A 15832-nucleotide genomic window follows, 5' to 3' on the forward strand; every position below is an offset into this window, starting at 1 on the left:
ACGCTGTCCCTGAATAGCCAAAGTCACCTTCTGTGCTTGCCCACACCGGGCAGAAGTGTGATCCTCAATATGCCACCGTGAAGTCTCCACCTGGAAACAGGCTCCGACTGAGAGGAGGCTGAGACTCATGTGTCCCTCTCCCTACAGTGCCTGTCCCTCCCGTGTCTGACCGGCCCTGGCTAGTCCATCACCCAGTTCACATACCTGATTCATTTATTAAGCACCTACTGTGTGCCAGGCACTGCTGTACGCACAGTGAGCAGGACAGATTCACGTCCCTGCCCTGGTGAAGCTGGGTGGAAACAGAGACAGTGCAGGAGGTGCACAGCACAATGCCAGTGTTTTTTTGGTTTGTTTTGTTTTTTATTTATTTATTTATTTTTGGCTGCATTGGGTCTTCATTGCTGCATGCGGGCTTTCTCTAGTTGCGGCAAGTGGGGGCTACTCTTTGTTGCAGTGCACGGGCTTCTCATTGTGGTGGCTTCTCTTGTTGTGGAGCACGGGCTCTAGGCGCGCGGGCTTCAGTAGTTGTGGTGCGTGGGCTTAGTTGCTCCGCAGCATGTGGGATCTTCCCGGACCAGGGCTCGAACCCATGTCCCCTGCATTGGCAGGGGGGTTCTTAACCGCTGCGCCACCAGGGAAGTCCCAGTGCTGGTGTTCTGGGCTGTGCCATGCGGCGTGTGGGATCTTAGTTCCCCGACCAGGGATCGAACCCGTGCCCCCTGCAGTGGAAGCATGGAGCCCTAACCGCTGGACCACCAGGGAACTCCAATGCCGGTGTGTTTTAGATGGAGATGAGCTGAGTGAAACAGTCAAGCAGGAGAGGGAGGTGCAAGTGGGGGAGGCGGCGTGGCTTGAGCCTGAGCCTAACCCCACTTCCCCACTCCCCCCCACCCACCATCTTAGGCAAAGCTGGGGTGCACTTAGCGGCTGGCACCCCCCTCTGGTGTAGCGCTCGCCCCTGCATTGTCTGCACGCAGGTTTAGATACCCATCTGGGCTCCTGGGTTGGGGGTTGAGGGCATCCTCTCACCAATTCTAGGAGGTAGATCTTATAAGCCCCACTGTACAGATGGGGAAGTGGCCCCAGGAGGTCTGAAATTTGCTCCAAGTCACAGAAGCAGTAAAGGGCAGTCTGGATCAGGACTGCAGCTGTCTGACCCCAGAGCTTTAACCACCAGGCCGCAGGGCTCAACCTGCAGTGACAGCCGGGCAGGGTTGGGGGCCAGGGACGAGACAGGCCTGTCCGAGCACAGTGGTCTTCTGGGGAGCTGGGGACCCATGGGGATCAGGCTGTCCCCTCTCTCGCTCTGGCCAGAGCCCCTCCTGCCTGCCTCCTGTAGCTGAGGATGGCCGGCCCATGGTGCAGGCTGAGGTTGGTTCCAGCTGCCCTCGCCCAGGATGGCTGCTGGGGGTGGGGCATGGAGCCTCTAGGATGCCCCCCTCCCCTGTTAGAGGGGTTGCCTGGCGTGGCCTGGACCCTCCTATCAGGGACAAATTTAGGATTTGTTGTTGGCGGTGAGGGGGTAACGGCGAGGATGGAGAGGGTGCTGCATTCTGAGGGGCCACCCTGCCCCTGGGCTGGGCTGTGTTGTCGTGGTACATGCTTGTTCTCTCTTAGTCCTCAGGGCCCCTGTCCCCACGTTACAGAGGAGACTGAGGCCCCAGGAGGCCGAGTCTAGGCCTGGGGGGTGGGGGACTCAGTGAGCAAGGCAGGGGCCTACACTAGCCCCCATGCTTGCCCGGCTCTGGCCACATCCTGGCGGTCAGGGAAATCCCTACTGAAAAGCGATGCACAAGACCCTGATCTCAGAGAAAGAAGAAATATGAGGAGTTGTCATAAAAACAGTTGGTACGGAGGAAAAAAAAAAAAAAAAGGCTTTTAAATTATGAACGTAAAATAATTAACGAGATAAAAAAAAAACCCAACAGTAAGCTTACTAAACTTTTGTTATCGGTTCATTACATTCAAAGCCCATACAAGCAATTTATCTTAATAGTGTTAAGATGAACAATTCACTTCATCATTTTCCAACCACAGTTAAATTTTTAATAAGGGATTTCTTGACAGTTTATTTTCTTAAAAATCCCAAAAGAGGGGCTTCCCTGGTGGCGCAGTGGTTAAGAATCCATCTGCCAATGCAGGGGACATGGGTCCGAGCCCTGGTCCAGGAAGATCCCACATGCTGCGGAGCAGCTAAGCCCATGTGCCACAACTACTGAGCCTGCACTCTAGAGCCCGCGAGCCACAACTCATGAGCCTGAGTGTCACAACTACTGAAGCCCAAGCGCCTAGAGCCCGTGCTCCACAACAAGAGAAGCCACCGCAATGAGAAGCCCACACACCGCAACGAAGAGTAGCCCCCGCTCGCCGCAACTAGAGAAAGCCCGTGCGCATCAACAAAGACCCAACGCAGCCAAAAATAAATAAATTAATTAATTAATTAAATTTTAAAAAAAAATCCCAAGAGAACACAATGGGGTTTTTTTTTCTAGAGTTAGTAGCGTTTACCTACCACCACTGAAGTGGAAAGTCCCCTAAATAACAGGCCAAGTTACAGGATGGAAAGAGAGGGGAGAGGCCCCCGTCAGGTTGGGAGGTGGTCATTGATGGGACCATGTTCCGGTGCCTGACTGGTGTCTGCATCCTTGGCAATCAGCACAGAGCCGGGCGCACAGGTTGGGGAGGGCTTAGCAAACGTGGGCTGAAGGAGGGAGGGGACTTGGTGACTTGGGTAGTTAGGACCCTAGGCCCAGCTCCTCTGCCACATCACAGGATGTCAGCGTCCCATCAGGCCAAAGATGTCAGGCTGGGAGGACAGGGGGATTTGCCTGCTCCGAGAACCAGTCCTCACCTTGCCTACTCGACTCTGGGTCAGTGAGCCAGCCCTTGGCATCAAAGAGGATTTGAGATCATCTGGCCTCGGGGGTTTCAAATTGTGCTGTGAAGGGGCCACAGGCCTGCCTCACCCCCTGCAACCAGGGCACCTCCCGAGATCCAGATCCGTTTATACCATTACCACTTAAATGATCATTTGCATAATAATATGTCTAGTGTTTCTCTTCCCCTCTCAAGGTCAGGCTCTGGGAATTTGGCTATGGCTGTCTTGTCCATGCTGGATCCCCAGAGCCCGGCATGATGCTTGACACATAGCAGGCACTCAAAGAATATCTGTCAAATGAGCAAATTGCTACATGGGTAATGTTTGAATAATGAACGGGCTCTGCAGCTCAAAAAACACATCAAAACCCACACACAGCCCAACCCTCTTGGTTTAGGTGGGTGAGTGTGGTGGAGACCTGGTGTTTAGATTCAGGAGAAGCCGACTTTGAGTCCTAGTTCTGCTACTTTGGAGCTGTGAGACTGAGGGCAAATGACTTTACCTCAGTGAACCTCCATTGCCTCGGCTGTAAACCATCAAATATGAAGAAGGAAGGCAGGGACATGTGGTTGATAATCTCCATGTGACAGGATTTCCACAAGGATTAAAGGAGATCATGACCTCAGAGTGTTTAGCATAGGGTCCAGTGAATACTAGGCACTTAACAAATACTGGCTCACCCCTTTTGCCTTATTAGAAACCTGCCCTGGATGGCACTTTGTCAGAGTCAGAGATGGGATCAGCCTTGTATTGTTTGGAAGAAGAGGGGAGGAGTTGCTTGGCTTTGGTCTTTAGGTATGCATGTTAAATCTTAAGGCTAACCACTAAAAGAAGAGAAAATACATAAATCTTAAGATAGTAAATGGGGGAAATGGAATAAGAAACTCGATCTTTGCAAAAGGTCATAGGAAAGGGGAATGAATAGGCTGCAAAAAAAAATCAGGACAAATAGAAAGCGTGGAAAAACATAGGAAAAATAATTCCAAATAGATTAGTAATTACAATAAATGTAAACACACTAAACTTCCTGTCAAAAGACAGAGATTTTCAGACTGAATGAAAAACAAAATCCAAGAGACATACCTAAAACATAAAGACAGAAAGGATGAAAGCAAAAATGATGGCAAACACTAACCTAAAGGAAGCTGGTGTGTCTTTAATAATATCAGACACATGGACTTTAAGGCAAAAAGAAGAATAAGTTGGAAACAGAACCAAAAACAGAACACTGGTGCTCTCTCAGTTCCCAAGTTCTGTCACTGAGGATTTCAACATTTTGGGTGCTGTCACCCAGGCCAAAAGCCATGCAGGCACATTGACTCACACAGTGGGTACTCTCCAAATATGAGCCTTGTCCATTCTGAAGTCCGCCATGAACTAGGCCTTGACCTGAGTGCAGGGAATGCAGAAATGATTCAGATGGAGTCTCTACTCATGAAGACTCACAGCCTAGACAAGGAGACAGATGCATTGAACCAGTGTGATAAGGGTCTGATAAGAGAATGCCTGTGATGAGTCAGTGAACAGGAGGCCAAAGAGAGCCTCCTGGCAGAAACAATTGGAACATCCCAGAGAACTAGGAGGAAGGTGGCATTCCAGGCAGAGGGCACAGCCTGTGCAAAGGCAGAGAGGCTGAGCAGAGCATGGTGAGCATATAGAACCCCATACATCTCCCTGTGGCTGGAGTAGAGGAGAGGCCAGTGGGGCAGGTCCTGCAGAGCCTCTGACACCAGGCTGAGGGTCAAAGGGAGCCATGGGAGGGCTGTGAGCAGGGATTTGGCAGGGTCTGAACTGCATCTTAGACAATTCTGACAGCTGATGTAGAGGAAAGAGGCTGGGGAAGAAACTGGAAGCCCAGAGGCAGGACAATTGTTAATGATCATTATCAGCTGCATCAACAATTTAAAAATATGTATTACTGCCTGCTTGCCATGTCCCAAGCATTCACTATCTTGTCCAAGCCTCACAATAACCCTGCAGGACCTGCGAGGAAAGTGGGCTCAGAGACGTTAGGACACTCAGCCAAGTTCACACAGCTGGTCAACAGCAAAGCCAAGATTCAGACCCAGCCCTGACTCCACCCCCCACCCCCCACCCCCGCCCACTAGGCTGCTCCCCAGTCACCCTGCAGAGAGGAGGAGGGAGAAAAGACTGGAATCCTGTTAAAAATAAAGGGACTCACTATTTTAAGCAATCCTACAGCACATCCTCAATAAAACCAGACTTCCCTTCTCAGCAACACCCCCGTCCTGCTTATTCCCAAGTGCATCATTCAAGTGACTGGCGGGGGGACCCCACCCGCTTTGGGAGTGCCCCTGCATCTCCCTTCACACACACCCTTCTCGTCGCAACTGGGACAAAGCACGTGGAACAGGAGCAGCCGCAGCCTCGGGCTCTGCCAGGACGCACCTTATGGACATGGTGTAGTTTCACTTGCTTTGTCCAGAGGATCAGGGAGACCCGGGCTGGACTCCCAGCTGCGGGTTTCCCACTTCCCCCGGGGAAGGTGAGCAGCCCTGCTGAGTCGCCTGACCTCGCTGAGCCTCGGCTCCTGGTGTCTGAAACGGGGCACGATGCTGGCCTGTGGGCTGCCCAGGTTCAAACCCCTCATCGAGTAACCTCGCCGAGTGGTTCCTTCTGTGAAAGGGAGCGAACAACACCTGCCCTGCAGGGCTGGTGGGGACAAGCCGAGCTGACGGATGCGGACACCCAGCCCAGAGCCTGGCATTCATCGCTGCAGCCCAGATGCCACCTGCGAGGGCCACGCCTTGTGCTGAGCGAACCTCACCGATGACCTTGCATCCTCGAAACAGCTCTGCAGGGCTGACATTACAACGCCCTTCCACAGAGAATGGTCCTCCTCCGTTTGCCCCTTCAGAACTCCTTTATCCCCGTTCAATAAATAAGCGACGGATGGATGAGTGTGAGACCTCTGGGCTGGGCCCAAGAGAGTGAGCAGGGGTTTTCGAGGTGGATGAAAAGGGAAGGGAATTCCGAGCAGAGGAACAGTGTATGCAAAGGGGGAGTGCCTGTGAGATAGCTCCACGAAGTTCATACTGGCTGAAATGTGGCCGGAGTGAGGGCTGCAAGTGAGGGGAGCCTACAGGCCAGGCCAAGCGGGGCTTGCAAGGCAGGCTGAATTTCCTCAGAGGGCACTGGGGAGCCACGGAGGGTTCTAGAGGAAGGCAGAGGCAGGGCCAGCTCTGGGTGTGGCAAGGCCCTGGAGATGAACTTGAGGGGAGAGACTGGAGGCCAGGCAGGCTGAGGCGTGAGCTGGACCGACCGTGGGGACAGAGAGAAGATGGCTGTGAGACATTCAAAAGGATTAGAACCGGCGGCTTGCTGGCTGACCAACCCTCAGGAGGGGAGGCCGTGGACGATGCAGGGGTCTCTAGGCTGCAGGCCCGCTTTCGACTGGAAAGGCAGGCTGGAGGGGCCGCGCCGAGAACAGGGACCCCGGCAGGAGCGGGGGCAGGGTGGGGCATGCAGACGGGTTTGCTGGGAACTGGGGAGGCCCCCGGAACTACATGTGACTCAGACCAGGCAACGGGCCACTCCAACACCTGGGCCAGCAATCCCTTTGTTCTCAATTTGTCCGTCCAAACCCTCAAGTCTGACCTTCAGATTTCATTCTCTCCCTAGCGATTAGTAATGACTGGATCATTACTTCATTCTCTCCCTAGTGATTAGTAATGCCTGGATCCTCTTATTATTATTATTATTATTATTATTATTATTACTATTATTAATAGAAACAGCAACTAGAAGCCTGCTTGGTGCTTTGCCAGCGTTTCCCAGGGCAGTGATAAAAGGCAGCCTGTGAGAAGGGTTCTCGGGTTATTATATTTGGGAAACTCAAGAGTCGAGCAAAGCAAAGGGGCCAGACTGTTTGATCAGGAAAGCTTTTCGTTGTGCTGTTGTTTAGCGCCTCATGGGTTGGGCAGGCAGCAAGAGAGCAGGGTGGGAGGCGAGGGGCTGGGCTCTTCCCGGGGTCCCTCAGAGGAGGAAACCAAGACTCCAGCAGCCCACGCAGCAGAGCTGGGGCTCCAGGGCCCGAGGGCTGTCAGGCCAAGGCTCTCCGGCCCCCCCTTCTTCTCACCCCACACAGACACGGCCGCATCGGCCACACCGCCGGCAGGCTGCAGACACCCCAGGCCAGCCCTCGTGGTCCTCGTCCAGTTCTAAAGATTAGCCATGTTCGCTGCCAGAAATGAGAGGAGGTGGAAGCACGTTAAGGAAAATAAAAAACTGACCTTGTCAATTCCACCTCAACATCAGAAAGGAGGTGTAGCCCTGGGGAGGGATTCTAGGTGGCCACGGAAGTCAGGTTTTAGAAGCATACTCATGATATGGGAAAACGCTCGCAATATACTGTTATTGAGGGGAAATGCAGGACCTGCTGCCGAGGGCGTGTACTGTGAAACACACATCGGACCCCCGCAGGCTTAGTGTGAAAAGAGAGTAAAATATCTCATTTGTAAGTTTCCCTCTTGGTTCCATGATGAAATCATAATATTTTGGACCTATTGGGCTAATCAATTATTAAAATTGGTTTCATCTGTCTTGGTTTTTTTTTTTTTAATGTGGCCTCTAGGAAATTTAAAATTAAACAGGTAGCTGGTGTCGTATTTCTGTTGGATCGCGCTGGCAGAAATGGTGGCTGTTATTGTCTTATGATGATAACGGTACCAGGAATATTATTTTCCTTATGCTGGGTGCCTCCCAGGTACAGTCTTTTCTTAAAGTTTTTACAGTGTTTTTCTACTTAGAAGTAATTTTGGGGACTTCCCTGGCAGTCCAGTGGTTAAGACTCCGCACTTCCACTTCAGGGGCACGGGTTCGATCCCTGGTCGGGGAACTAGGATCCCACATGCCGCGCAGCACAGCCAAAAAAAAAAAAAGGAATTTTTGTTCATTAAAGAAAAAAATAACTTGAGTTAAAATTGCCCATAATCCTCATCAGCTGGAGTTCACCACTAAGAAGTGGTTAGGGCATTTCCTTGCAGTCTTTTCTTGGTGCATATACGCAGATACCTAATTCCTCAGCTGCTTTTTTCAGTTCTACAAAGTCACAAGCACACAGTATGCTACCTAGAGTTCACCATTATCCCGTTAATTTTTTTTTTTAATATATTTATTTATTTATTTTTGGCTGTGTTGGGTCTTCGTTGTTGGGTCTTTGTTGCTGCGCGCGGGCTTTCTCTAGTTGTGGCGAGCGGGGGCTTCTCTTTGTTGTGGTGCACGGGTTTCTCATTGCGGTGGCTTCTCTTGTTCCGGAGCTCAGGCTCTAGGCGCGTGGGCTTCAGTAGTTGCGGCACATGGGCTCAGTAGTTGTGGCTCACGGGCTCCAGAGCGCAGGCTCAGTAGTTGTGGCGCACGGGCTTAGTTGCTCCGCGGCATGTGGGATCTTCCTGGACCAGGGCTCGAACCCGTGTCCCCTGCATTGGCAGGTGGATTCTTAACCACTGTACCACCAGGGAAGTCCCTCCCCTTAATATTTTAATGCAACTGTTTCCATGGCGTTAACTAGGCTTCAGAAACGCTATCTGATGGCTGCATGGTCTTCTGTGTCTCAGTGTACCTGAGTGATCAGTGGGGAGAATCTGGTAAGATTCTGCCTTCCATGCCCAGCCCAACACTGCCCCTTCTGTGGTGCATCAGCCTCAGCCCTGAGACGTGGCAGCCAAGTTCAGGGATTAAGAGCCGTGACTCTGGAGCCAGACAACCTCGGTCCAATCCCAGATCTGCCAGCGCCTCCTGTGCATCCCTGGGCAAGTCGCTGCACCTCTCTGTGCCTCCATCTCCTCCTGCTTAGATGGAGATAATTCTTAATCCCTCATGTGAAACACTTGAGGCTAGTTGAGTTTGGGCATCTGATAATAGAAAGGTATTACTATACAGCATAGATTTTTACAGCACCCCCAGTGGATCTTATACCCCTTATCAAATCTGGGTATGTTTCTAGAGTGGAATCTTTGAATAGTCACGTGAGTGGGATCAATAAAAGCTTTGAATAGCTTCACATGAGTTCTGATCAGGTTTGGTGCCAAAGTTATGAGAAATGTGGTTTTAGGAGCTCTGTGGATTTCAGAGTTGTGTGTATTGAATAAGCACCTATCTCACAGGGCAGTTTGGAGGATTGAGTTGTCGGCTCTAAAGCACTCAGAACAGCGTCTGGCACCCAAGAAGTGCCCGATGCATGTTAGCTGCTGGTATAACTATTTTTAATCTTTTTTTTTTTTGGCCATGCCACACGGCTTGTGGGATTTTAGTTCCCCAACCAGGGATCGAACCCAGGCCCTCCACAGGGAGAGCGCAGAGTCCTAACTACTGGACCGTCAGGGAGTTCCCTATTTTTAATCTTTTTGATTGAGGTGTAATTTACATAGAATAAAATGCCTCTCATGTTATGGGTACAGTTTGGGGAGTTTTGTTTTCTTTTAAATATTTATTTACTTGGCCCCATCAGGTCTTAGTTGCGGCATGCGGGCTCTTCATCGCGGCACGCGGGCTTCTCTCTAGTTGTAATGCGCGCGGGCTTAGTTGGCGCACGGGCTTATTTGCCCCACAGCATGTGGGATCTTATTTCCCCTACCAGGGATCAAATCCACATCCCCTGCACTGGAAGGTGGATTCTTAACCACTGGACCACCAGGGAAGTCCCCAGTCTGGGGAGTTTTGACAGTTACATTCACCCTTGTAGGCACCACCCCAACTAAGGACATTTCTATCAGCCCGGAAAGTTCTCTCGTGCCCCTTCCCAGACTGTCCTCCCCCTGCCCCAACACACATACACACACACACACACACACACACACACACACGCACGCTTGTGGAATGGACAGGGTCCCAAGGCATGTGCTCCTTTGCATCTGGCTGCGTTTGCTCAACCTGACGCCCGTGAGATCCATTCAAGTCATTGTGTGGAAAGTTCATTCCTTTTCATTGCTGAGCCATAGTGTTCCATCCTACAGCACAGAGCATGGGTCCTTCACCTGCTGCCGGACACTGGGTCATTTCCGGCTTAGGCTGTAACGAACACAGATGCTGCAAGCACCCGTCACAGGCCTTTGGATGGATATCTGCTGTCATTTCTCTTGGGGAAATACTCGGGCGTAGAATGGCCGTGTCCTGTGTAACTAACTCTCTGTTTAACTTTATAAGAAACCATCAAACTGCTTTCCACAGTGACCTCATGGTCTTACAGGAAAGGTGGAGAGACGGGGCGGCCCAGCACCCTCACCAGCACTCAAAACTCTTGTGATCCAGACATAGAGAACAGACGCGTGGTTGCCAAAGGGGAGGGGGGAGGGGGGAGGGATGGAGTGGGAGTTTGGGATTAGCAGATGCAAAGTATTATATATAGAAAGGATAAACAACAAGGTCTTACCATATAGCACAGAGAACTATATTCAATATCCTGTGATAAACCATCATGGAAAAGGATATGAAAAAGAATGTGTATATATATTCTTTTTCATATATCAATATATACATATATTTTCATATATGTATAACTGAATCACTTTGCTTTACATTAGAAATTAACATTAAATCAACTATACTTTAGGGACTCCCCTGGCGGTCCAGTGGTTAGGAGTCCACGCTTCTACCGCAGGGGACTCGGGTTCGATCCCTGGTTGGGGAACTAAGATCCCGCAAGCCACAGGGCGTGGCCAAAAGATAGATAAATAAATAAATAAACTATACTTTAATAAAATAAATTTTTTTAAAAACCCTCTGTGGTCGACTCCGTTAGTATCAGTATCACTGATGGTGTCTCCCCTTCCCGACCCCAGGTGATCCGGACGGACACATTCAAGCACCTGCGGCACCTGGAGATCCTGCAGCTGAGTAAGAACCTGGTGCGCAAGATCGAGGTGGGCGCCTTCAACGGGCTGCCCAGCCTCAACACCCTGGAGCTGTTCGACAACCGGCTGACGACAGTGCCCACGCAGGCCTTCGAGTACCTGTCCAAGCTGCGGGAGCTCTGGCTGCGGAACAACCCCATCGAGAGCATCCCGTCGTACGCCTTCAACCGCGTGCCCTCGCTGCGCCGCCTCGACCTGGGCGAGCTCAAGCGGCTGGAGTACATCTCCGAGGCAGCCTTCGAGGGCCTGGTGAACCTGCGCTACCTCAACCTGGGCATGTGCAACCTCAAGGACATCCCCAACCTGACGGCCCTGGTGCGCCTGGAGGAGCTGGAGCTGTCGGGCAACCGGCTGGACCTGATCCGCCCGGGCTCCTTCCAGGGCCTGACCAGCCTGCGCAAGCTGTGGCTGATGCACGCCCAGGTGGCCACCATCGAGCGCAACGCCTTCGACGACCTCAAGTCGCTGGAGGAGCTCAACCTGTCCCACAACAACCTGATGTCGCTGCCCCACGACCTCTTCACGCCCCTGCACCGCCTCGAGCGCGTCCACCTCAACCACAACCCCTGGCACTGCAACTGCGACGTGCTCTGGCTGAGCTGGTGGCTCAAGGAGACGGTGCCCAGCAACACGACGTGCTGCGCGCGCTGCCACGCGCCCGCCGGCCTCAAGGGGCGCTACATCGGCGAGCTGGACCAGTCGCACTTCACCTGCTACGCGCCCGTCATCGTGGAGCCGCCCACGGACCTCAACGTCACGGAGGGCATGGCCGCCGAGCTCAAGTGCCGCACGGGCACGTCCATGACCTCCGTCAACTGGCTGACGCCCAACGGCACCCTCATGACCCACGGCTCCTACCGCGTGCGCATCTCCGTCCTGCACGACGGCACGCTCAACTTCACCAACGTCACCGTGCAGGACACGGGCCAGTACACCTGCATGGTGACGAACTCGGCCGGCAACACCACCGCCTCGGCCACGCTCAACGTCTCGGCCGTGGACCCCGTGGCGGCCGGAGGCGCCGGGGGCGGCGGGGGCGGCCCCGGGGGCGGGGGCGGCGGCGGGGGCAGCGGCGGCTACACCTACTTCACCACGGTGACAGTGGAGACCCTGGAAACGCAGCCCGGAGAGGAGGCCCTGCAGCCGCGGGGGACCGAGAAGGAGCCGCCGGGACCCACGACGGACGGCGTCTGGGGCGGGGGCCGGCCGGGGGAGGCGGCCGGCCCGGCCTCGTCGTCCACCACGGCGCCTGCCCCGCGCTCCTCGCGCCCCACGGAGAAGGCGTTCACGGTGCCCATAACGGACGTGACGGAGAACGCCCTCAAGGACCTGGACGACGTCATGAAGACCACCAAGATCATCATCGGCTGCTTCGTGGCCATCACGTTCATGGCCGCCGTGATGCTCGTGGCCTTCTACAAGCTGCGCAAGCAGCACCAGCTCCACAAGCACCACGGGCCCACGCGCACAGTGGAGATCATCAACGTGGAGGACGAGCTGCCCGCCGCCTCCGCCGTGTCCGTGGCCGCCGCCGCCGCTGTGGCCGGCGGGGGCGGCGTGGGCGGGGACAGCCACCTGGCCCTGCCCGCCCTGGAGCGCGACCACCTCAACCACCACCACTACGTGGCGGCCGCCTTCAAGGCGCACTACAGCAGCAACCCCAGTGGCGGGGGCTGCGGGGGCAAAGGTCCGCCCGGCCTCAACTCCATCCACGAACCTCTGCTCTTCAAGAGCGGCTCCAAGGAGAACGTGCAGGAGACGCAGATCTGAAGCCTCCGGCCTGCCGGGCAGGGGGACCCCCCCGGGGCGGGGGCCGGACCGGCACCCTCCCCCCAGCCCCAGCCCCGCACCGGGGAGGTCGGGGCAGGCAGCTCGGAGCCCCACCCGCGTCCGCACCCCAGGGCAGCTCGCCCCAGCGAGGACACTGCGGGGCTCCGGGAATGGAACCCGCGTGGTTCCGGCCTCGCCCCCCTCCCCGGCCGCGGGAGGGGACGCAGGACGGGAGTGGCCGGAACCCTCCGCTTTTCCTCCTCGCTCTCCCGACCAACTGCTCCCGGCCCTCCGCCTTCCGGGGGAGAGAGGAGCTTTTTTCAGGGGTGTCCTCTCCCCTCACCCCCAACAGCCCTCCTTTTACGGTTCATTTTTTGCAGTTTGACGCCTGTCCCCCACCCCCACCCCTCCACCCTCTAAACTGAAGAGACAGCCACGTCGTCAGAGCCTCCCGAGCCCCTGGCCCTGCCCCGGGGGAGTCCATTCCCGGCCCCTGGTCCCCACTGGCCGGGGGCGGGGCGGCCTCAGCCCGCCCCCCGCCGTTGCCCCCAGCCCTCTCCTGCCCCACAGACTCTTTTGATACTGAAGGGAGGTTTGCGTCAACGACTACCTGCTCTGTAATTACTTTAAAAAAAAAAAAAAAAACACGGAAAAAGTAAAAAAAAAATTTTTTTTTTGGTTATGAAAGCATGGAGGAGAGAGAAAAGAAAGGGAACATGGGTGGGCAGTAGAATGAGAAGATGGAAAACTCCAGGCCCCAGCTGGAAGGTCACTGGGAGAGCCGGCACCTCTGAGTGGTCTTAGGCCCCTACCCTTTCACCTCCGAGGCCCTAGAGAGGGGCTCGGTCACCCAGCACTCCCGGCACTGTGTTTATTCTGCCTGCACCCCTTTTGAGGCAGGTACTGGGGTCCTCTCCCCCAACTTCCCACCTCACAGCAGAAACCTAGGGGGCCTATCTCCTGGGGCTGCCGTTACAAGGTACCACAGACTGGGTGGCTCAGAACGACAGAAATTTAGTGTCTCAGTTCTGGAGGCCAAGGTCAAGGTGTGGGCAGGGCCGTGCTCCCTCTAGAACCTGTAGGGGAGGGTCCTTCTCTGCCTCTTCCAGCTTCTGGTCGCCCCAGATGTTCCTTGACTGGTGGCAGTGTCACCCCAGTCTCCACAGGGCGTTCTCCCTTGTCTCCGCAGCACCTTCCCTCTGTGCATGTGTGTCTCTGTGTCCAGATTTCCCCTCCTTATACGTCATATTGGACTGGGAACCGCCCGACTCCAGTACAGCCTCGTCCTGATCATCTGCAAAGACCCTATTTCCAAATAAGGTCACATTCACAGGTCGTGGAGGTGAGGACGCAATTCATCCCATCTCAGAGCCAAACCAGAGAGGGTCCGTGTCTACCACAAACCCATTCAAGACACTGCCGTGCGGAGAAAGCGGGTCACGTTGAAGGGGAGGCAAGGAGTGAGCTGGGGGTGGGGGAGGGGTGCTCGAGCTGGGGCCAGCGGAGCAGCAGGGGGGCTGCACGTCGTCGGTCTGGTTAACTCAGCAGCAGGAGGCAGAGTCCAGGCCCAGGAAGTGGAGGGGGGCTACGCTGCAGCTCAGAAGGGCAGCTCACACGCAGAGCCCTCGGAGAGACAAAAGCCAGCGAGTGGGTGCAAATGCCAGCAAATGCCAGCGGTCGGCCAGGCCCTTGGGCAGGTGCTGGTACGGCTGGGGCAGGCCACGGTACCAGCGTTGCCGCCTCCAGAGGGCCAGGCCCCCGCCCCAGGGCCGCCGTTTCGTGCTGTCTAGACAAGACAGAGGCCAGTGGAAGCAGGATGAGGCACTGCTCTGGGCAGACATAGCTGCGGACACACGGGGCTGGGCCCCCGGGAGCAGCTCTCGTCTCAGCCCCATTTTCCCCTCGGTCAAGACTGGCCCGCGTACAGGGTAGGCCTGGCGCATGCGCAGGACGACCAGGCCCCGTGCAGTCCACGACTGAAGGTGGGGCGGGCAGGAAGCCCCCACGACCCCACCGGGGCCCTGTGTCCTCTGAGAGGGCCTGGACCGGGTCCGTGCGCCCGGCCCTACGCCTCCTCCCTGCCTGTTTCTGCCCCACAGCATCTTATCTCCCCCCACCGCCCCCACCTGGAGCTCTTAAAGCAAATTCTTCCCTTATCACCCGTGGCAGCTGCCTCTGCTGCGACGTGTCTGGGGTCCCTGACCCTATCTGTCTGGCCTGTCTGCTTGGGACTCTCCTCTAGTGCGACGCCTGGCTCCCCCTCGCTCCCGCTTTCATGCTCTCTTTCTCGTCCTCTTTCAGGGCCCCCAGATCCTGGTTGCCATGGTAGCGCTGCAGCGGGTACCAGGTGGTGGTGGGGGGCAGGGAGCCGACACTGCCGCAGTCTCCGCCATTTCCGATGCCAGGCACCCGCGAGGCGCCCTGGCTGGGGTTCATTTGGGGGGGCGCTCGGCGACTCCCCAGGCCTCGCAGGCTTCTCCTTGGCCATGGGAGGTGGGGAGAGCGGACGGATGGGCATGGGAGTGAGAATATAAGGGGGCGAAAGAGGGGTGGGTGGTGGCATCGTGGCCGGGGGAGGGGAGGATACAAGGTGAGAAGTCAAGGTGAAAAGAAGGATGATCAGGCTGGAGGGAGGGAGGTTCGAGGAGGGGCCGGGGTAAGGGCCCCCTCCATGGGAGCTGGTGGGGTTGGGGGCCACTGAGGCTAGGATGAGCCGAACTCCAGCTCCTGCAGCCTTGTGGGGAGAGGGGCATGACCAGGCCAGGCCTCCCTCGGACCTTAGGGGAGATGAGGGCCTGGCTGGAGACAGAATGGCAGCCAGCCCAGAGGAGGCAGGGGCGGCAGCTGGAGGGATGGAGACCGGAGGGATGGAGATCCGGGAAAAGGTGGAGACACAGCGATGGGAGTGAGAGAGATCTGAGATGGAGACAGAACCAAGGGAGGAAAACACAGGAGGAGGAATGCTGACGAAACACGGGTGCCGAGGCACGGGGTGGGGGGTGGGTAGCGGCCGCAAGGGTTGGGGATTGGAAACACAGGAGCAAGGGGACAGACAGAGCCCAGAGTCCCCTGTCACTATCTCCTCTCTCTTGCTCCCAACCCTCTCTACCCCGACCCAAGCAGGATGCAGTTTCCATGACAACCTGGCCGGCCAGAAAGGGGGGCAGGGGACTGCAGAGGAAATTTTCCACATCAGCAGGAAGAGGATGTGATGCAGAGAAGGAATGGGCTGGATACATGGGGGCGGGGGGCGCCACACAGGGCCCTGGAACCCCAAAACATCTCACCCACTGCCTCCCAGGATTCTCAT

At 55.5% G+C, this 15832-nt stretch overlaps 1 protein-coding gene across 1 annotated transcript in view; it reads left to right on the forward strand.

The window, feature by feature from the left end:
• LRRC4B (leucine rich repeat containing 4B) overlaps positions 1 to 12599 on the forward strand; it is a 39291-nt gene extending 26692 nt beyond the window's left edge. The window contains exon 3 of the mRNA XM_059905920.1: positions 10681 to 12599. Coding sequence (XP_059761903.1) covers positions 10681 to 12522 — 1842 coding nt within the window. The 3' untranslated portion in view covers positions 12523 to 12599. The remainder of the gene's footprint in view (positions 1 to 10680) is intronic.
• Positions 12600 to 15832: the final 3233 nt, after the last annotated feature.

The sequence above is a fragment of the Balaenoptera ricei genome, chromosome 19 (genome assembly GCF_028023285.1).
Source record: "Balaenoptera ricei isolate mBalRic1 chromosome 19, mBalRic1.hap2, whole genome shotgun sequence".
NCBI lineage: Eukaryota > Metazoa > Chordata > Mammalia > Artiodactyla > Balaenopteridae > Balaenoptera > Balaenoptera ricei.